This window comes from Mytilus galloprovincialis, chromosome 11 (assembly GCF_965363235.1).
Source record: "Mytilus galloprovincialis chromosome 11, xbMytGall1.hap1.1, whole genome shotgun sequence".
Classification (NCBI taxonomy): Eukaryota; Metazoa; Mollusca; class Bivalvia; order Mytilida; family Mytilidae; genus Mytilus; species Mytilus galloprovincialis.
The window spans coordinates 69,818,912-69,842,312 of record NC_134848.1 but is presented as its reverse complement, the minus strand read 5'-3'; the positions used below and the strand labels follow the sequence as shown (position 1 = coordinate 69,842,312).

The window sequence follows — 23,401 nt, the reverse complement described above, 5'->3', positions numbered from 1 at the left end:
GTCGAGGTCAAGTGAAATCTGTCTGACAGGCAAGAGGACCTTGCAAGGTTCGCACATACCAAATATAGTTATCCTATTACTTATAATAAAGAGAGAATTTAACATAACAAAAAATCTGAACTTTTTTTTCAAGTCATCATTGAACCATAAAAATGAGGTCAAGGACATTGGACATGTGACTGACAGAAACTTCGTAACATGAGGCATCTATATACAAAGTATGAAGCATCCAGGTCTGCCACCTTCTAAAATATACAACTTTTAAGATGTTAGCTAACGCCGCCGCCGGATCACTATCCCTATGTCTACCTTTCTGCAAGTGTTTAATCATCAACAGATGTTTGAGCATGGTCACATGTTTAAGCATCAACAGATGTTTGAGCATGGTCACATGTTTAAGCATCAACAGATGTTTGAGCATGGTCACATGTTTGAGCATGGTCACATGTTTAAGCATCAACAGATGTTTGAGCATGGTCACATGTTTAAGCATCAACAGATGTTTGAGCATGGTCACATGTTTAAGCATCAACAGATGTTTGAGCATGGTCACATGTTTAAGCATCAACAGATGTTTGAGCATGGTCACATGTTTAAGCATCAAATATACATTTGATTCCAAAATAACTGGTCTCTTAGATTTTGATTAGTTAAAACTTATTGCCAAATACTATCTAATCATGTCTGTTCTCCATTGAAGAAATATATATTTCTAGATAAGGAGAGTAATAATTGTACTATTAACACATCCAATTTGTAAGTATAATTAATGTGTATATCTAATAATTATCTATACAGATCACCTTGCATAGTAAGTATAATTATACATCCAAGTTATGAGGCTATTATTTCAAACTAACCTTCCATTTATAACAAAAGTTCATGGGGAACAGGTGTACTAAGTTTCAAGTTGATTGGACTTCAACTTCTTCAAAAACTACCTTGACCAAAAACTTTAACCTGAAGCGGACGGACGAACGGAGGCACAGACGGAAGGACGGACGGACGAACGGAGGCACAGACCAGAAAACATAATGCCCCTCTGCTATCGTAGGTGGGGCATATAAACTTTAAAGGCACTATTGATAAGATTTAAAATGTCACAAACCATTTGCAATAAATACATATAATCGTTATTTTACGAAAATTTCCTTTCAAGGTAGAGCAGCATGAAAAATTATAGGTAGAAACTAAGGGTGCATGTGCCCTTGTCAATGTTAACATCAACGTTGTCATAGGTAAAATTATAATTGATTGGACTTCAACTTCTTCAAAAACTACCTTGACCAAAAACTTTAACCTGAAGCGGACGGACGAACGGAGGCACAGACGGAAGGACGGACGGACGAACGGAGGCACAGACCAGAAAACATAATGCCCCTCTGCTATCGTAGGTGGGGCATAAAAACTTTAAAGGCACTATTGATAAGATTTAAAATGTCACAAACCATTTGCAATAAATACATATAATCGTTATTTTACGAAAATTTCCTTTCAAGGTAGAGCAGCATGAAAAATTATAGGTAGAAACTAAGGGTGCATGTGCCCTTGTCAATGTTAACATCAACGTTGTCATAGGTAAAATTATAATTGATTGGACTTCAACTTCTTCAAAAACTACCTTGACCAAAAACTTTAACCTGAAGCGGACGGACGAACGGAGGCACAGACCAGAAAACATAATGCCCCTCTGCTATCGTAGGTGGGGCATAAAAACTTTAAAGGCACTATGGATAAGATTTAAAATGTCACAAACCATTTGCAATAAATACATATAATCGTTATTTTACGAAAATTTCCTTTCAAGGTAGAGCAGCATGAAAAATTATAGGTAGAAACTAAGGGTGCATGTGCCCTTGTCAATGTTAACATCAACGTTGTCATAGGTAAAATTATAATTGATTGGACTTCAACTTCTTCAAAAACTACCTTGACCAAAAACTTTAACCTGAAGCGGACGGACGAACGGAGGCACAGACGGAAGGACGGACGGACGAACGGAGGCACAGACCAGAAAACATAATGCCCCTCTGCTATCGTAGGTGGGGCATAAAAACTTTAAAGGCACTATTGATAAGATTTAAAATGTCACAAACCATTTGCAATAAATACATATAATCGTTATTTTACGAAAATTTCCTTTCAAGGTAGAGCAGCATGAAAAATTATAGGTAGAAACTAAGGGTGCATGTGCCCTTGTCAATGTTAACATCAACGTTGTCATAGGTAAAATTATAATCGATAAACAGATTATCATTAGTCAACTCAACTTGAATGTTTTCCTCAGATTTGCCTACTGTACCAGCTCAAGCAAGAAAACCAATATTGTTAAGATGACCATTGATATTCTATAACTATAAGTCACCTTAAATAATATAAACATTTCAAGTATCAAAATTAATATCATGCAAATAACAAATGTTTTGTGAATTTTAATAACTATAAATAAAACTTAATATTTGAAGAAATATGATTTGTAAATATAATAACTGTTTTGGATTATGCTGCAAAATGTATTGGATCTGTTTTCTACATGATTTACAATTTAGAGTTTAAATTTATGAGAGGAAGACTTAGTTGTCAATTGTTCATCAAACAAATATATTGAAGTGAATATTATTGTCTATTTATCTGAAGCTTAACACCTTTTATTTCATCTTAAATATAAAGACATATATAACACTTAAGACAAGGTTTTAAAAATCTATTTAAAAAAGTATCAAATGAAAATTCCAGACCAAATTTCTCTCTTATGCCTATTAGATTAATCTATTCAAAGCTTCTCATTGGTTATAATGATCATATTAACAGTTTAACTCAAGGTGTTAATATATGTTTAAAAGAAGAAAGAAAAAAAAAATGAAAAAGAAATTTGACAGAAAATTTGTTTTTTCTATATCTGTGTATTAAAATATACAAAAAACATTAAACAGCTAGACTAACCTGGAGCGTGGGTTATTATTTTTGGTCCAAGAATTTTATATGTGGTATATTTGTTTAAATGTAAATAAAAAGAGATGAGTAAATAGGAAATGTTGGAAGGGTTTGGTAGGAAATAAGGCAACTACTTAACAACAATATAGTTATAAACATTTACAGTAAAACCTGCTTAACTAGAGGCTGCCCTATAACTAAGCAAAAAAACATGACTTCAAATTGAATCAGTCAGGTCACCCAACCTGGGGTCAAAATGCTAAGTTTTTTTTTCTTCCAGCATTTTGAACCTTAATTCAATGGCAGTTTTCTCTGGTCTGGTCCCTTTATAGGCCTTTATAGCTTGTTGTTCGGTGTGAGCCAAGGCTCCGTGTCGAAGGCCTTACATTGACCTATAATGGTTTACTTTTTTTTTAAATTGTTATTTGGATGGAGAGTTGTCTCATTGGCACTCGCACCACATCTTTTTATATTTACTTCATAAAAATATTTGACTAAACATTTTTATTCTAAGATGCACAGTTAATTATTTAGGGATGGAAAATTCTAAATTGCAATTTATATCTTTATTCACGAAAAAGGCTAAATGGCCCAAGAATCAAAATATTTAGCAAATTAAAGACTAAATTTTACATAAAAATGTGTGTCCGTGTCATTAGTTGGGTGTAAAATCAGATTAAACCTAATGTCAGCATGCAAACTCTTAAAAAGAATGTACGAACAATCTTTATTTGAAATTAATCTTTTAACTACAAAAAATATCCTACCTTTTTCTCTTATTCAAAATCAGTAAAAATTTAAATCCTTGATATACACCACACAGAACATTTAAGACTGGTCAGTTACTAGTACGTCCATCAATAGACACCATAAAGTTGTCATATACTATGTTTTTATGTAGACATAAGTGGTCATCACTTTGTTTACCTGACATTCTACCTAGTAAATAAACAATCTAACTAATCACTGACAAACCATCTGGGTAAAGATATCTATACTTAAGACACTACCTTTAAATTGATAATACCAAATATGGTAAATCATAAACTCCTACCTTCTGATACATTTGAAATTTAGAAGATAAGATTTGAACAAATACATTTTTTTTATGTTTAAAGTTTATGTGTACAAGAAAATACAGTTTTCATTACATGAAATTCATGAAGATTTTTAACTATACTTTCTGTTAAAAGTTTTCATGTCAAAGAATGTTTAATTCTTGTAAAAACAAACCGCTTGCAAATCTTATGTAAATACGAGATAATAACTAAATAATGGTATTTGTTATTGATGTTCAGTGGCAAATATCTACCTTGACTTGGAAAATTTATCTAATTTTTGACAACCCACATTATGAACAATCACAGTTTAATATTAAAAAAAAAAAATTAAAAAATTCATACTTAAAATTTAAATTAAATTAAAAGATTAAGCAGCTGGTATTGTAAATTTATAAAATATGTACCCTCCCCCCCTCATTTTTATTCCCACACACACACTTCTTGAACCCTTATCTGTATTATTCATTTAATATAGTCATGATCTACTAAAGGAATATTATGCAGTAAGGAAGTTAGCAGACAATCTGTTAATTTCTAATAATACATTTTCCATATCTAAATGATATATGGAATTGTAACCCTTTTATTCTATTTTTATCTAAGTTTTGTTTTCCAAAACAAATCAAAGACTTTGATGTATCTTAGTAACACACATGGACGAAATTAACAGGGTTTGATTTCCAAAGCAGAGGGTCAGTTTAATATTCAATAAAATAAACTTGGTTTGTTGATTAGAAAATCTTTAACATCTATAATACTAAAATTACGAGGTCCAATTTGTCAGCCGTCATCACGTAAAAACGACGAATCAAAAAATTCAACTTTATATATAACTAATATAGTACAAAGGTGTAGATTAAAAATTACACCACTCCAGGCCCTTTTGTTTTCCATGTAATCAAAATTACCAATAATTAAGAAGTTCCGGGTCGAGTGCGATACCGATACCAATAGTATATTCACCTGTTACCGATTACCTTATCTGTACGTTCCGCATCTGACAGGCGCACCACCAAACGGTGTAATATATTTAGGATTAATATGCTATATAGTATTACACGGGTCATAATCACAGGGTTGACACTACTTAATTGTCAAATTGTTACCTATTGTAGTATTTTAATCAGTTAGACTTTCTAAGATAACAATACGAATACTAAAATCTGGACTAAAATAAGGCGTATAGGTACAGTTTTCAATTTGTTAGCGGGCATGACGTAAAACAGCGAATCAAAGAATTCAACTTTATTTATAACTAATATAGGACAATGCTGTTGATTAAAAAGTACTCCATTCCAGGACCTTTTGTTTTCCAAATAATTAATATTATCAATAATTGATAAGTTCCAGTTCGACGGGTTCAAACAGAAAGATTTGAAAGCAGAGAAAACTGTGTATCTTATAATCGGCATGACTTTATCAGATGACAATACTAATACTAAATAAGGCTTGCGCATAGTTATATACTTTAATTCAGTCACGGACCCGCGATATCACGGGTGTGTTCTAGTTATTCAAAACACTATATGGAAATAAATCTTCTTAGTGATTTTGCCTTTTCCATCAGCAAAACAATAATTACAATACTGTGGATTCTAATCTTTAGTTGGATACCAATTTTCGTGGATTTTATGGGTACTAGCTAAACCACGATTTTAAATGTTCAATGAATTACAAATTTTCCATATAGGCTTGTATGCAGAGTTTGGCAAAACCACGAAAGTGTAAGTTTTGTTCAAGCCTCGAAAATTGGTACCCATGAAGATAAACAAATCCATAGTAACATATAGTAAGGCAACTACATCAATATTTACAATTTCAAATGTTTATAAGCAAATGTTATAAATTTTACGAATTCCTTTTACAATTCTTACCTAAATTATCTTGAACTGACATCCCGAGACGACATATTAACTTCCATTTAAACCTGTACAAATTTACTTCTAACAATCGCTTCTAATACAAAACATTTAACTTTCTAAACATTTAAACATATCATTGAATTACGGTAAATGGTTGAACTTTCACCTTTAAATCTTTCCCCGTCTAATTATCTACGTAAAGCTGTAAATAAATGCTGAATGAATAAAGTAACAATCAAATAAGTTTTTCCACTTCGATAAATTTTACCGAAGTTCGATATTAAATTATGTCTAAGTCAATTGAAAGGCCAGTCAAATACCACTTTCACACATACACACGCAAATGATCTTAACATTAAGATAAAATATATTCAATAACGTGTTGCTAATTTGTTGTAATTATCATTTTTTATTTCTTATCAGACTGGTAAGTTTTAAAGAAATTTTCTTTCTTTTTTATTCATGTACTCAATACTTTTTTAAAAAGCAAAAATCAATTTTGCTTAGTTTTAACATTTAATTAATAAAAAATAAAAGGTAAATGTATATTTGAATGAATTGTTTCAATATTTCATATTAATAGTGTTAAATTATTGATAAATATGTGTTAATAAATAGCAAGTAGATGTATTCTCTTAAAATGTTTCATTTGTTAATTTCTGACCGAAATCATTTATTAATAAATGTTTAACCTTAAAATGCCACATGTCATTCTATATTCTATTAATATTTCATATTAATTGTGTTAAATTATCGATAAATATTGTATGTTAATAAATAGCAAAGTAGATGTATTCACTTAAAATGTTTCATTTGTTAATTTCTGACCGAAATCATTTATTAATAAATGTTTTAACACTAAAATGCCACATGTCATTCTATATTCTACTATTTAAAATTAATAACATAGGGGGACATCCACTTTTTAGTGAATTAAAATAAATTCAGTACTTAGGCATTGATAAATTTGGAAGCAAGGCAATCTCTTTCCAGGAAAAAGGCAGTATCTGTTTAAATATTTATAATGATACAAAATAAGTAGATGTATGATTAATAATGAGACAACTATTAATCTTAGACATTCAGGCATGTGAATCAGCATTAGATTCAAACATGTGAATCAACATTAGATTCAGACTTGTCAATCAACATTAGATTAAGACATGTGAATCAACATTAGATTAAGACATGTGAATCGACATTAGATTATGACATGTGAATGAGCATTAGATTCAGACATGTGAATCAGCATTAAATTCAAACATGTGAATCAACATTAGATTAAGACATGTGAATCAACATTAGATTAAGACATGTGAATCAACATTAGATTATGACATGTGAATCAACATTATATTATGACATGTGAATGAGCATTAGATTCAGACATGTGAATCAGCATTAGATTCAGATATGTGAATCAGCATTAGATTCAGACATGTGAATCAGCATTAGATTCAGATATGTAAATCAGCATAATGTTCAGCAATATATTCAGACATGTGAATCAGCATTAAATTCAGATATGTGAATCAGCATTAAATTCAAATATGTGAATCAGCATTATATTCAGCAATAGATTCAGACATGTGAATCAGCATTAGATTTAGACTTGTGAATTGGCATCAGATTATGCCATTTAAATCACCATTAGATTCAGCAATATATTTAGACATGTGAATCAGCATTAGACTCAGACATATGAATCAGCATTTAAATCAGACATGTGAATCAGCAGTATATTTAGACTTTTGAATCAGCATCATATTCTGACATGTGAATATGCATTAAATTCAGATCTGTGAATCAGCATTAGATTCAGACATGTGAATCTGCATTTGATTAACAAGTGAATCATCATTGGATTTGTACATATGAATTAGATTTAGATAAGTGAATCAGCTTTTAATTCAGACAGTAAATCATTGTTAAATTTAGACATGTGAATCAACTTTATTTTCAGACATATGAATCAACATAAGATTTAAACATGTGAATCAGTAATAGATTCAGACATGTGAACCAGCATTAGATTCAGTCAATTAAATGGTGAATCAGCCTGCTGTTGGTCATCACTCTCTTTGTGGTTTTAGTAATAAAATCATAAAATGAATCAGAGTATAAAAACTTTATAGCCATAAAGCTGTTACATGGAAAGCAACACACCTCATGTTATTAAAATAATATATCACATTCACAAATTTCATTATATTAATCAATGATATCCCATGTCTGCAGTGCTATGATGTGTATAACAAATATTAACATTGTTCCCCAGTCAACATCATAATTGTTACCCTCGGCTATATAGTGAACAAGGTTTCTCTACTAACAGTGTCTGTTGTCATAGGATTTCAGGGAGCATCAAGTTCATGAAAACTTAAAAGCTTAATTAAGGTTTACATTGGTAGTAATGGCTTTAGTAAGAAATGTCAATGAATACACAAAGATAAGGTATCCCTTATTGCGACAGCAATCCAACAACAAAAGTCAAATGATATCTTTAGGTCAACATACATTCTAGAGAATGTTAAGTCACATTAATGGATTAGTTTTGTGTTAGAACTGATCTGATAACAAGAATAAGTGTTTGAGAAGATAACTCTTACAAAGACAAGTGTTCAGTAGGGCTGTTTGGCTTATTGGTCTTTTTCTTTTTTCACCACTGCAATGTCAGTTTATAAAGAACTTGAATTCACCTCTGGTAACTTTCGCATTGCTTTTAAAGGTTTAAAGGAAAATATATCAATGAAAATAAGGATTGTAAATCTCTCTAAAACTTTGGATCAAATTACTAGGTTTTGAATATTTAGGATAAGTTCATGCATCATGTTTTGGTCTAATATTTTAGTCTTAAAATATCCCATGGACAATTTATAGTTTGTTAGCAGTGCACATTCTAGATAGAGATACATTCCTCACTCATGTTTAGGCCCAATTTATTTCATGGACAAATTGCCATTTGTTCACATACAAAACAAATAAGTGGAAGAAGCCTTCAAATGCCTGCCATATTTCAATCTTAAATCAATCTACAAATTATTGATAAGGTATTCTATAACTTTCTTTTTTCTATACTCATATACTAATAGGTATGTGACAGATAGTATCTTTATTCACCTACAAATCTCTCTTTAATTATTATTTTTCACTGCCTTTCTAAGATAGAAATCTGATTTTGATTAATATCTGTGATAGGGCAATCGATCACCATTTTTTTCCACAATGGGGAAGATTAAACATCCCGTTACTAAATGACTGATTGATGGAAGATCAAGCTGTCAAATGCCAAATTTACTGAATTATGGCCAAACCCTTTTCGTGACAATTTTCAATTTCACTTTTTATTACATTTTTTTAGTTTTAGTTACTAAAATTCTTTCTCAGTTGTTTAGAATTTTTGTCTAAATATTTAGTTTGCAAGTACGCATTATTTTTTCTTATATATAATAGAAGTATTTAAATTGTTTTTCTAACATGGAAATAAGGAAGTAATTTGTTGCTTAAATTCTAAACAACAATATTTATATGAACTTTGTCTTTTTGAAATAGTAAACTTACTATACAATAAAATTATGAAAAATATGATAGGTCTGTTTGAAATAAAAGCATATGAAAAACTATTATGTTAGGAAGGAAATACTTAATCTCGTCAATTTTCAAAAAACAAAATGAAATAATTATGTACAATATGATCTGTGTTGTTGGAATCACAATATTTTGTCAAAAGTCCATTTGAGGTAAAAGCTTTTTGAATAATATTGATAAATATAAGCAAGGCAATTATTTTAATGTTTTGCCAAAGAAAAAAACATAAGTCCTTACATACTTTTTAAGAAATGTGAATTTGAAGTCGTGAGCACCCCGGATGACTCTTGCTATCTTCTGTTGTCTGTGGCCAAAATTATTACCCTTGTCATAATGTTGTTGATAAAAAAAAATCAATTTTCTTTATTAGCTAATATTACTTTAACTTCCTAATTCGTTACACATATTTTGTATTTTCAGTTTTGCCTTAAAATACATGGTGAGGAAAAATAATTTTGTATGCCATGTCCCAATTAAAATAAATGATGAGTGACTATTACAAAACATTTCCCTAAAAATAAGTCCATTGAAGAGAAAAAATGTTTAAAATATGACTGAAAATGATCATCACAAAATATTTTTTTTCAAATCTTGGCAGTCTTCAGGCAATATTCCTAAACTTTATACGATTATTACTGAGCTATAATAAAAGTGAACTGACCTGTTGAACATTGACTTGAACATCATATTGTTGTAACTTCTATATAATATACAATCCGTTCTAACATCTGTTTCACATGTCCAACATTCGTAGCCTATAGAATAAAAAAAACGATAAAATTTCTATTCTCTAACAAAATATTTGATACAGGATGTTTAATGGAATAAACTGCTTTTCATTGTCAACTTTCTCAGTCCACTCTTTCTGATTCTTAAATGTCAATATTAAAAAAAATCTAATTTTCACTCAAGAACAACGACAAATGAGTCTTAAAATGAATCCTAATTTGTTCTTGATAGTTTTTTAAGTGCTATTGAAATAACGCCCATTTTGGGATAAAACCTATTATTGGATAAAGTTCCTTTTATTTAACCGTACAGAAAACAAACACAAGAGTTCGCATTAATTTTCGCTGGACACATTTTATGCCGATTTAATATGACTATAACACAGTGGCGGTACGCCTAGTGCACTTGTTGACCTGGCTATGGAATGAGGTTGTCATGTCAAAACAATAATCGTACACGACAGGATATTTACACAGGTTAATTGAATTGTGACAAGACCTCAGAATGACCATTGTTTACGGCAGAATGAAAGTTAAGTCAGGTAAAAGTTGTTTTTTATCAAGAAATAGATTGACAAGGCCAAACATTGAATTTTCTGTGTTTATCGGTTGCAGATACTCTATTTCAAAGTTAATAATAAATAACAATCAGTGATAGCGTATTTCTATAAATTGAAAATATTGATATGAGTAAAAGAAGCATTGGTGTATTCTTCAATCAGACGGTAACCAAATGACAAGAACAAGACATTTATCATACCAAGCTAGCTTCAATATCCTTATATTATATAATCAGTCAATCTGTAAGCTGTGAGTGTTGTTAAACTTGTGAATAAATTGAACTACAATTATAAGAGATCTAAAAAATCATAAAAGACAAAAAAAGAAAGAGCATCTGAGCCTTGTTTTCAATGAACTAGTTGACAAGATAACAGACTGCAGAATATGAAACTTTTTGTCTAGTGGGCATAATCCTCATTTTCTTTCTTTTTTAACCATTTTATAAATGCAAACACATACAATATATAATTAATTGTGTTCCTCCGTGGACAGCACAGCACGTACTGGTTGCACATTGTGATGTGCACTATAATATATAATAATTCTATAATTAATCTAAAAAGAATGAAATGTAGTGCATTTAAATTAACCCAGAGTGAACCTTTCTCTCAAAATGTGATATATTCTGTCAAAATCATATTTTTTAAAGTATTTATGTGTCTGAAAATAATTATAATGGGCTACTTAAGCAGTAAGTGGGTTAACGGCATGTTGTTTTGAATTTCATTAACATAAATTACATGTAAATAAATAGATCAAGAAAAATGAATACTTTTTTTTCTTGAAAGTATAATAATGCAAAAACATAATATTTCAATATAAAACATACTGTAGATTAGTCCAATAATAACTTTAAAATCAGTATGCAAAATATAATTTAAAACATAAAGATTCTGGAATACAGATTTCTATTTCAGTATATATGTACATCAAATATCGTAAGTCTGTCTCATAAAATATCCCAACAACAACAGGTCTTTTATTCGTCATTAGAAAATGATCCATAGAACACCATACCCCAATCCCACTAATATGTTTCTTTTCAACTGAAATCTTGATCAAATCTCTAGTTGGCATATAATTGAAATAGTACACTTTGTAACGAACATGTGTACCAAGTTTCAAGTTGACATGACCACAAACTACCTTAAAACAAAAATTTTATAAATATTTAACCAAAACTTTAATCTGTATCAAGTTTACATAATTTCATTCAGTGATCTGTGAAATCAGGGTCAAATCCCTAATTTGTCATATATACATAATATATTTCATTTTGTTATGAAAATGTGCACTTAGATTGAGGTTGATGCTAGCACAAACTATCTAAAACCAAAACGTAAGCCTGATTTTGAAAAAACAGACCCAAAGACTCACAGTTTTCTTCTTCTTAACTTAACTATATTTCTGGACAAAGACTTTATTCTTCCAATGTGGACAACTGTTATATTCTACTCAGGACAAATCTAATAGAACTCTTATCAATATATGTAATTACCCAAACCAAATGAAGTTAAGCTACATAGAATAGATTTGAACCACAATCGATATTATATCTTACAAAACTGATACCTAAAGTACAAATGTTCACGATTGCTGTCAATCTAGATCAGTGCTTTAGCCGTGTTATGCAAATGAGTCGGAAGTAATTCAAACTATCGTAAAAAGGCTACGAAAGGGTATTAATCAATGTGACAAGGACACGTAAAAATAAGACATCTAGAGGTTAACGTCCAGTCTTCATCAACAGACAGCATGATCTTTCAGTTAACTGAAGTGTGATCACAATTGCTTTTTTATGAAGAGCAACTATATGACTTTCAAATACATGTATATGAATCAAACAGTTACATTTAAATAGGATTTCTTGAAGTTTTCTTGGCAAAATTTAAACAATGTACAAATTAAGTCCAAATACAACTTTTGGTAGATTTTTCCACTGTATATGGAAATGTTTTAATAATGGATGTATCATGTCTTTTAATCACCTGAACGTTTTTTGTCTATCAGCTCATAGACATACATTTGTTATGTGACCATATGATGTCATCAACCTTTTTCCATGATTTACATCTTAAAAAACGGAATTTAGAATTAAACTATATGGAAAAACTAAAATATTTTTTCTTTCTATTTGAAATAACATTGAAAGTGTGGTGCAAACTTTTAAACAACACCTGCTACACGGTTATTCAGTGTGCACCACATTTTTGACATTATTTCTTCATAGACAGAAAAATATTACAGTCATTTCTTTAACAAATCCCTGCTGTTTACAAGTCAATTATTCAAATCCGAAATATCATACTTTAAGATATCAATTGTTTTTATTGTACAGATCTCCATGGAATATGGAATATGAAAAGGTTTATTAAGTCTGACTTTCTAATATTCATTAATAAACTTTTCATTCAAGACAGACAATTAGAAAGGTCTGGTTTTTAATATCTCCCCCTCCCTCCTTCACTACTATATGTTATTTAAGTATGACATATAATATATGGTTATCAAAAATAATATATTTGGTAATCTGATAGTTTATTAAGAAAGTTATTCAGCAATAAGCATTGGAACTCCGTTCATAATTTGATTTTAATTTAAAACCATAACATAGATATAGGAAGATGTAGTGTGAGTGCCAATGAGACAACTCTCCATACAAATAACAATTTAAAAAGTAAACCATTATAGGTTAAAGTACGGCCTTCAACACGGAGCCTTGGCTCACACCGAACAACAAGCTATAAAGGGCCCCAAAATTACTAGTGTAAAACCATTCAAACGGGAAAACCAACGGTCTAATAGACTGTTTGTAAACAATAAGTTGGCATTAAAAAGACTACTTTGACATTCTTACATTTTCCTGTATATTTCTGACGCCACCATGCCACAGTTAAGACTACTTTGACATTCTTATGTTTTTCTGTATATTTCTGACGTCACCATGCCACAGTTAGTCTATTATTCAATGACATCATTTGATGAGTTTAATCTGATCCAATAAAATTGAGAATGGAAATAGAGAATATGCGAAAGAGACAACAACAGGACCAAAGAGCAGATAACAGCAAGACTTTTATAAATAAATGGAAAATGTGTTCAAAGAACCAAATGATGACCATCAGCTTGCATATAACGTTATAAAAGGACATAACTTAGTAAAAGTGAAGCCACCAAAAATTAATACTTGATCTGTGTTTTATCATGTTTATGGTAATAAGCGTTGTGTATAAGTTTCATAACATTTGGTTGAGGCGAACTAACGTTAGAGAACAGAACAAATTTTTGGACTGTTTGAACATACTGACAAGGGTAACACTGAATGGCAACTTTGCATAGAGTCCATAACAAATGAGGCTCTAGAGGGGTACATCTATAGGGTGCCTTGAATCCAGGTAACTTTTAAGCAAATAATAAAGTTCTAAACTTTCCGGTTTTGAGTTTAAAAATGTTTAAGGAAACAATTTCTTTTTAAATGAGAAAACAGTGCCAAAACCCCAAATTCATAGGTTGGAGCTAACCATGTTAAAGCCTCACGAAGTCGTTAAGTTCAAAATATCAGTATTCAATTCTTACCTTGGAATTACACCTATAATTCTCAGTCTGTCTGTATATAAACTTGTCTTTGTACTGTTGGGTTATTTTCTACATATATGACAGATCATCATAAGTAATCACATTTATAAAGTAATTCATTATTTTACAGAAAAAGTAAAAAATATTTATCAATGGAGGTAACAAAAGGATAAATATTTCAATAATTCTTTTGTGCGTCTACCTTTTTTATATATGTATTCATTTTTATATTTTACTGTTCTGTTTCTGTAATATATATTTTACAGACATTATAAAGCCAGATTTTCGCATTTTTAATCAGGTACTGTGAAACCATATTTAAATATGAAATAAGTTTCCCATTGCAGTGCATATATGTTACCTCATTAACTTATGCAATAACAACTTTACCCAGGCTAGCTGGAGATTTCTTATATTATAGCGTCAGTGCATCTATAAATTAACAAGACCAATATTTTCAAGTCTCTCTATCTGCTTACTGGTATATATTTGATTGAAATTTAAAACAATTGAGTCTTCTCTTGTGAATTTTTTACATTTGTCTTGTCAGTCTTTTAAAGCTTGTTATGCAGTATGGGTTTTTCTCATTGTTGAAGATCGTATGTTGACCAACAGTTGCTAATTTCTATGTAATAAATAGTCTCTATGAAAAATTGTCTGATTGCCCATGCTATGTGGTATGGGTTTTGCTCATTGTTTAACAAATGTTAAAGGTTGCAGGTTGACATACAATCAACTTCAACATCATTTGTTCTCTGATAGAGATGTCTCACTGGCAATCATAACACATCTTTTTTTTTTGAATAATGACAATATTTCAATGTTTACTGCACACAACTTAAAAAGGTTTAAAATTTCTTTGAGCTTTATCTAATTTCAACTCGGCTGTCAATCACAGATTAGTTGACTAGACTAAATACATGTATACTGCCAATAAAACTGCAATAAAACATAAATAATTCTAGTAAAACAAAATGTTCAATGTATAGATACTTGTTCCTTCTCACCTGAAAAAGATCAAAGATATTTTTACCTCTAAAACAGATCTGTCAAACGATATGACCTGGTGTCTTTTACATCATAGACTCGCACCTTATTCTTTTGTTTATCTGAAAAACAAAACATTTTACATTAAAATGCTTATCGCATCACTGCATTTTTGTCCTTGTTTGTTAAACACAAAAAGCTTAATGAAATTAAAGGCCAAGTGCATAGAAATTATGTCTTTTAGTCAGTTTAAAACCTGTACCTATAAATGAACTTAAGTAATAAACTGCTATTTGTACATGCCCTAAACAATGGAATTGGTACTTAAACAAGAGCTCAAGTATTAAGCTCATACTAGAAAGTAAGCTGAAGGATAAACATGGTAGTAGTACATGTGGTCTAATACTTAGCTTGTGCTTGTACAGGAGCTTTTGCACTAAATTAGTAAATGTACATAAGCTAGAATGTTAAACTGGTACTTGTACATGTATATATGCTCTAAAGCTTTAAACTGCAGTTAGCTTATTGTTCATGTCAGAGCTAAAACATTGAACTGATACATGTTCCAGAGCTAAGGTATTAAACTGGTACCTGTTCATGAGATAGATCATTAAACTGGTACTTGTAATTGTCAGAGCTAGAACATGAACTGAAGAATTAAACTGGTACTAGTACATGAGCTAGAACTTTAAACTGGTTCATGCACACAAGCTAGCTAGAGTATGACATTAGTACTTGTATATCAGCTGGAGAATTGGAGCCTTGAATTGATACTTGTACAGGAGCTAGAAAATTAAACTGGTACTTGTACATGAGCTAGAGAATTAAACGGGTACTTGTACAGCAGTTAGAGAATTAAACTTGTACGTGTACAGTAGCTAGAGAATTAAACTTGTTCTTGTACAGGAGCTAGAGAATTAAACTGGTTCTTGTACAGGAGCTAGATAATTAAACTGGTTCTTGTACAGGAGCTAGATAATTAAACTGGTTCTTGTACAGGAGCTAGAGAATTCAACTGGTACTTGTATATGAGCTAGATAATTCAACTGGTACTTGTACATGAGCTAGAAAATTCAACTGGTTCTTGTACATCAGCTAAAAAAATCAACTGGTTTGTGTATACACAGGGTAGAGAATTTAACTGGTACTTAACCATAAGCTAGAGCTTTAAACAAGACTTGTACAGGAGCTAGAGAATTAAACTTGTGCTTGTACATGAATGTTCAAACATTTAACTGATACTTTTATATAAGCTAAAAAATTAAACTTGTTCCTTCACATGAGTTAAAACATCAAACTTGAATGTGTTCATTTAATGACTCAAATGCATTTCAAGTTATCTAGGGTCAAATTTCCATCTTCAACTTATTTATTTAATTTGTTAAGTACAAGTAACACTGTCCTATCTCTGCAGTCATGTTTAATTGTTAATCAGGACATGCATATACTTTTATTTTGAGCTGTATCTTTCAAATAGATCATATTTTGTTGAAAATTCAGATGTATGGCTGAATGTTTTTTATTTATCAGATTATGTAGGATTACATATTAAAATAATTATATGAACCTTTAATATCATATCCAATTTGTGTAAAAGCTGATCAAATAAAATTTGAAACCGTTCCTTTAATAAAACCAAAACTGTTATATCTAACCTTAACATGAGCGGAATAAATTTTCTGGCTGATATTAGAAATATTATCAAGGCCAGATTAATTTCTTGTTAGCATGAAAGGTTAAATTAAAAACTAAATGAAATTTTTGCACCTCCATAGACCTACTTCAGGTGGGGGTTTAATAAGCCATGAAAATTAGATTAACATTTCTAAAACAGTTGATGACCTTCAGGTGGGGTATGATACTGTTAATATGTTATATTTTGGTCCTGTCCCCAGCTTAGTTGTGAATAGCTATTTATAATCATCCGTTATTCGGAAACAAAGTCCCAAAATAAAGGATTACGTTGTTGATTAAATGATGGATGCCTAATGTCTAGTAGCAAAGATAAATAGCATACTTTAAACATGAACATGTTAACCATTTGTAACTAATATCCACTGGCTTACCCAGTGTTTTAACTAAAATAGATTTGTCTTGTTTAATTAGAATATTTATAAAATTTTCAAAAATATAAATATTTCATGAAATTTTATGTTAACATTTCGATAGCCTAACTTAAACAATTTTTGTTCTGAAATTTAATCACTTTATCATGCTTTCTGTACTGGGAACACTCCTTAATGTTAACATACCTTCTTGGAAGATAGCTTGTGAGATTTGGTCTAATACATTCTTGATTATCAGATGTTTGGTATCTAAATTACCTGATTCAAGTAAATTCAGAAAAACATTCAAAACAGCAAATTATTCCATTTCTAGTTAATGAAGGATTAGGTGGGCAGGTTTGAAGACTGAGTGCTATATTAAAACTCGGTTAAAGTGACATCACATATTGAAAATATTTTATGTCAGTTTTATAGCAAACCATTGGCAAAAGAAAAATTTTATATCAATGTGAATTTTGATTGGACCTTTTAAATAAATTTTATCATTTTCCTGCTTTTTGATTACATTCCATTTTCATATAAAATAAAACATTGTCCTGATCCTTTAAGAATGTTAAGAGTAACTTGATATTACACTTTTTATATATATAAAAGATATGAAAACTTTCTGTATCAATGTATTTCCTGTTCATTGGCCAATATATACTACTGCTCTATCATATATATTTTCATTTATCAAGTTTATAGAATTTAAATCTTTAAAATCTAGATTAAATTACAGAAAATATGATCAACAGAATAAAAATACTTCTTCATAAAGTGCACAACAATTCTATATAATGTCAAGATTACAAATATACTGCCAAATATGTTTTCATTTAATGTATTTGTTAAAGTTGAGAAACATAAAGTTTAAATTTATTTTAATGTTCAATTTTTAACCGAAATTGTTGGGTGTATAAGACACACACATGAGATACAAGTTTGTGATAATTTAATATTGCTGGAAGTAAACTCTTGAAAGATTGGACACTGAATCACCAACCCTGTACATAAAAGGCTACCAGAATGCATAGGCGGATCCAGGGAAAAATTTGGTGTTTATATAGGGAATCACTTCAACATAACTGGAGCTGGTCCCCCTGGATCCACCACCTGCCACTGGAATAAAGAGTGCACTAACAAATCATTAAATGAAAATGACATTAAGGTGGTATGGGAGTCTAAAATAAAAATGATAGAATTTGTTCATACTTTGCCAAAACGTTGTATCTATTGATACATGTTGAAAAATATAATAAAAATGATAGGTCACCGCACATTTTCTCAAGCTACAGGACGGGACAAAATGAGACATTTTGTATGGATTATACAGGAAAATACACCATTTTGTGATTAGAAACTAAACAAAATGATAGAATTGTTATTAATAAATACTTCAGGAAAAGATAGCTTTCAGACACTGCTTTGAGAATATCAAAAGAAAAGATAGGGTCACCGTACGTTTTTTCCAGCTAAAATACAAAATAGGAAAATTCCATACAGAATCCTTCAGAAAATGCACTTTTTTTAGAGTTACCTCCCCTTAAAATGCCAAATTAAAAAAAAAATAAAAACAACCAAAAATAATTAACATTTTAAAAAATATCAATGTTTAGAAGTTATATTCTTATAAATTGGTACTTTTAAATGAAAATGTACATTAAACATCTGCATTCCTGCATCAAATTTTGCTAACTTGATGGAAAATCTGGACCTTTAATTCTCTGTTTTTTACAATCTAAGAAGATGGAGGAAGACATCCATAGAACCTTTAGCAGTCCTTTCTTAATTTCTCTCTATGCCTCTTTCCAATCTACCCAAGACTTCTAGCCTTTCTATAAGGTATAAGCACTGATGACTGATAGCTAATTTACCTTCTTAAAAAATCTCTGCTTTCAATCATGACAGATATTTAGAAACAAGAGGCTCACAAGAGCCTAAATCGCTCACCTTGGCATTCATCTTTTGTTTAAGATTTTTAGTTTAAGTCTCCAATTTCATTGTAGTTTCTTTTTTTGTTTGTTTAATGTTTATTAATATTAAGTGCTTGAAAATGCAGTTTTTGGAATTGGTTCAGTAGTTTTAGAGGAAAAGATTTTTTAAAGTTAGAAAACATATGATAAACAAATTGTGTAAAACTGTCCTAATAGGGCAATAACTCTTTAAGGGGTCAATTGACAATTTTGGTCATATAAACTTATTTGTACTCATTGTAGATCTTACTTTGCTGAACAAATTTGCGGTTTAGAACTTATATTTATCATTAATGCTATTCAAGATATTAACCAAAAACTGCAAAATTTCCTTTAAAATTACCAATTTAGTGGCAGCAACCCAACAATGGGTTATAAGATTCATCTGAAAGTTTCAGGGCTGATAGAACTTTACCTTATGAACACTTATACCCCATGTCAGATTTGCTCTAACTGCTTTGGTTTTTGAAATATAAGCCATGGCAAAAACTGCATTTTAACCCTATGTTCTATTTTTAGCCATGGTGGCCATGTTTTTTGAAGAAACAGAAAATAAAACACAAACTTTATTCTAGATATCGTACCTAAGGATCATTCAGCTTAAGTTTGGTTGGAATTGGTTCAGTGGTTTCAGAGGAGAAGATGTTTGAAATAGTTTACACCAGATGGACAACGACGGATGCCAAGTGATGGCTAAAGCTCACAGTTCCTTTGGATCGGTGAGCTAAAAAAAAAGAAGACTTCCTTAAATAAATAATCCTTTTTGGAGTATAAAACCAACCTCTTGACAACAACTCCCCTTTTTTTCTGTCAGATGACAACCTTTAACCTTTGTTAAAATGTTTCTTTTTTCTTTTTTTTTTCTTCTTCTAATAACACATTCATTAAACAAGTCATTTTTTTAATTTGCCATTTGAGAAATTAAAACAATTTCCCCTTTCTATAAGCCTTAGCGACTACCCTACCTTATTTAAACAAAATTCGTTTTTTCTTCTGATGACACAACACTGTCTATGATAATTAAGTCAATAAAATAATAAATAAAATAGTGTTAATCTTTTATCTTAATATGCTACCTATTACATTGTCTGACAAGAATTTCAATTATCCAATTTTAACAGACAACTTGTTATCATTATCCGGAGTGTGTCATTAACACAAGCAATAAATTTCCTGTTTCCGTTTATTAAAGGGCTACCAGTGCTATAACAGTGAACACACACTTTTGATTTTTATCTGTATAAACAATTTCATGACATTTGACTTGATCAAATAATAGAAGGTATAAGCGCCTGCGGCTTTTGGTATTTACTCATGCAGAACATCTTTCTATATTATATAGTAAAGCCCTCAATGACCCAGTGCACCTTTAATAGGTGAAAAGGCAAGTTAATAAAGAAGATCTTCAATGTAGCAGAAAATAGTCTTATAATTGCCCCATATTACACTGGAGTGTTCATTGATCGACAGAGCTTAGGATTTATAAGCCTGGATTTTATATCTAAATATTACCAGATGATTTTTACACAGTATTATAATGTTTGATTCAAATCATAACAATGAGCTACAACTTGGGATTTTGAAAATAATCAGATGTCTACAGCTAATAATTTCTTTCTTTTGATTTAATTTTTTCTCAAATGCATATCTTGAATTATTGACTTGAAAATGTTACATAAGGAATGACTGTAATATTTTTTCTATCTATTCGAAATAACATAAAAAATTTGGTGCACACTGAATAAGGTGCGTAGCATTTTTTATGTTATTTCGTATAGACAGAAAAAATATTACAGTCATTTCTTATAATTTAATTCTAAATCCCATTTTAAACCGTAGAAAACCATGAAAAAACGTTGATGACGTCACGGTCACATGACTAAATGATCTCTATGGGCTCATAACAAAACGTCAGCCAATCAGAAGACGTGTTACATCCAAAATTAAATTATATAACAATAAGCTAAACTTTTAAAGAAAAAAAATCAGATAGAGATAAAAGTCCACTACTTTAAATTTACTTTTAAATCTCGTTGAATTATTCAGTTAAAAAATAAATTAAGGTTGTATTTGAATTACACACATTTGATGATTGTTTTTGTTCTCCATTCATTCCATGCCTGCACATAACCTGAGGGGTCAATACAAGATATAAACAAGAATGTGTCCTCAGTACACGAATGCCCCACTCGCACTATCATTTTCTATGTTCAGTGGACTGTGAAATTGGGGTCAAAACTTTAATTTGGAATTAAAATTAGAAAGATCATATCATAAGGAACATGTGTACTAAGTTTCAAGTTGATGTAACTTTAACTTCATCAAAAACTACCTTGACCAAAAACTTTAACCTGAACTTCGCACTATCATTTTCTATGTTCAGTGGACCATGAAATTGGGGTCAAAACTATAATTTGGCATTTAAATTAGAAAGATCATATCATGGGGAACAAGTGTACTAAGTTTCAAGTTGATTGGACTTCAACTTCTTCAAAAACTACCTCGACCAAAAACTTTAACCTGAAGCGGACGGACGAACGGATGCACAGACGGACGGACGGACGGACGGACAAAGGGAGGCACAGACCAGAAAACATAATCCCCCTCTACTATCGTAGGTGGGGCATAAAAACTATTTTTTCAAACTAAAATTCCAAGTTCAACTGTCAAAGCAAGACAATATGTTAATTCATAAACAAAGTTAAAGTTTAGGAAAATGTCACCGTCACTAGACAGGTTTACAGATTTTAAGATGTATCATTCATCTACTTGGCTAAGCTAAGTTAAAAACGCTACTGAACTCATGACACTTACTTTTAACATATATTCTTTTATTAAATACATCAGAGCCTATATTTTTTTGCTATATCAAAGTCAATATAAACATTACACAACGTCAAGTCAGGAATTTCTATGTGACTCTAATGTTTAACAAAGTTCTCTTTGATTTCAATAGAAGACAGAAATTAATGGCAGGGAGAGAAGCATATAGACTGTTTGATATTTAGTTAATATTACCCTAAAAAAATAATGACTGTTTGATCTTTAGTTGATGTTGATACCCTCTATAATACTTATATGATCTTATATTAAACAGAATTTTATAAAAAAAATATTTCATATCTATGTAGTTAATATACTAATTATAGTAATGTCGTTAAAAACATATCAATCATGAATATTATTTTTTCTATTTATTGGTTTTCAATCAATTGCTTCTTTTCTAAATCATTTTAATTTGATGAAAAGATAATAATTTTTTAAAGAAACTCAGCTTTATATAAATCTTACTGTGAGTGAGGAATTCCATGCATAATAAATTCTAATGCATTTACTATGTTGATCATAAAATTTTCTGGTTAATTTTTTTGTTTTATATATATTCAGGGTTAACAGCTTTTAAGTCAAGAAATAATATTAAATACTTATAAGTTATACAAATGTATCTACATTTTTTATAACCTAAAATTCCACTTAAAGATATGGCCATAAATAATTCTTTAGATAATATTTCACATTTGTTATATGACTAACTTATAAATAAAGATTGCAAACTGCTTTTATGTTTCTATACTTCAGTTAATAGATAAATAATAATAAAGAAATGACCATACCTTTAAGTTTAAACTTCCTATATCATATGCTTGTAAATAAATAAACAAACTCAAGTTAGTCTGTTACTTTTAAATTTAAGGCCACACCAATTCAATTTTTAGTTTTTGGTTTAAAAAAACTCATCATACGAATCATAGATACCAGGATGGAAATTTTAAATTTACACCAGATACGCATTTCATCTACAAAAGACCAATGACGCTCAAATCAAATAAAGTTAAAAAGGCCAAGTATGAAGCTGAAGAGCTTTGAAGACCAAACATTCCTAAAAGTTTTGCCAAATATAGCTTAAAGGCAATCTATTCCTGAGGAAGACACAAAATGGGTGTGATCGAGCACAAAATAATAATCAAAGCACTGTAAGCGCTGAAGGCAGTTAACCAAAAACCAAGGCAACCGTAATAATGAAAACTGTGGCAATGTTGCCTCAACATTAAACATTCATATATAGTTCATATTTATGTAATG

The 23,401-nt window shown here is 30.3% G+C and overlaps 1 protein-coding gene across 8 annotated transcripts in view; it reads right to left on the bottom strand.

Annotated features, from left to right (window-relative positions):
- Nucleotides 1-23,401, bottom strand: part of LOC143052712 (hydroxysteroid 11-beta-dehydrogenase 1-like protein) — a 64,959-nt gene that overhangs the window by 25,824 nt on the left and 15,734 nt on the right. Inside the window, exons 1-4 of one of the 8 annotated variants that reach the window (XM_076225802.1) lie at nt 22,933-22,951; nt 15,344-15,419; nt 14,311-14,379; nt 10,107-10,200 (exon numbers count right to left, since the gene is read on the bottom strand). In XM_076225802.1, the coding sequence (XP_076081917.1) occupies nt 10,107-10,132 (26 nt within the window). In that variant the 5' untranslated portion in view covers nt 10,133-10,200; nt 14,311-14,379; nt 15,344-15,419; nt 22,933-22,951. Of the gene's footprint in view, nt 1-2,943; nt 2,968-3,701; nt 3,874-5,869; nt 5,893-10,106; nt 10,201-13,591; nt 13,614-14,310; nt 14,380-15,343; nt 15,420-19,902; nt 19,995-20,283; nt 20,304-22,932; nt 22,952-23,401 lie in introns of those variants that run through there. The other 7 variants (XM_076225803.1, XM_076225804.1, XM_076225801.1 and 4 more) reach the window with 7 other exon arrangements.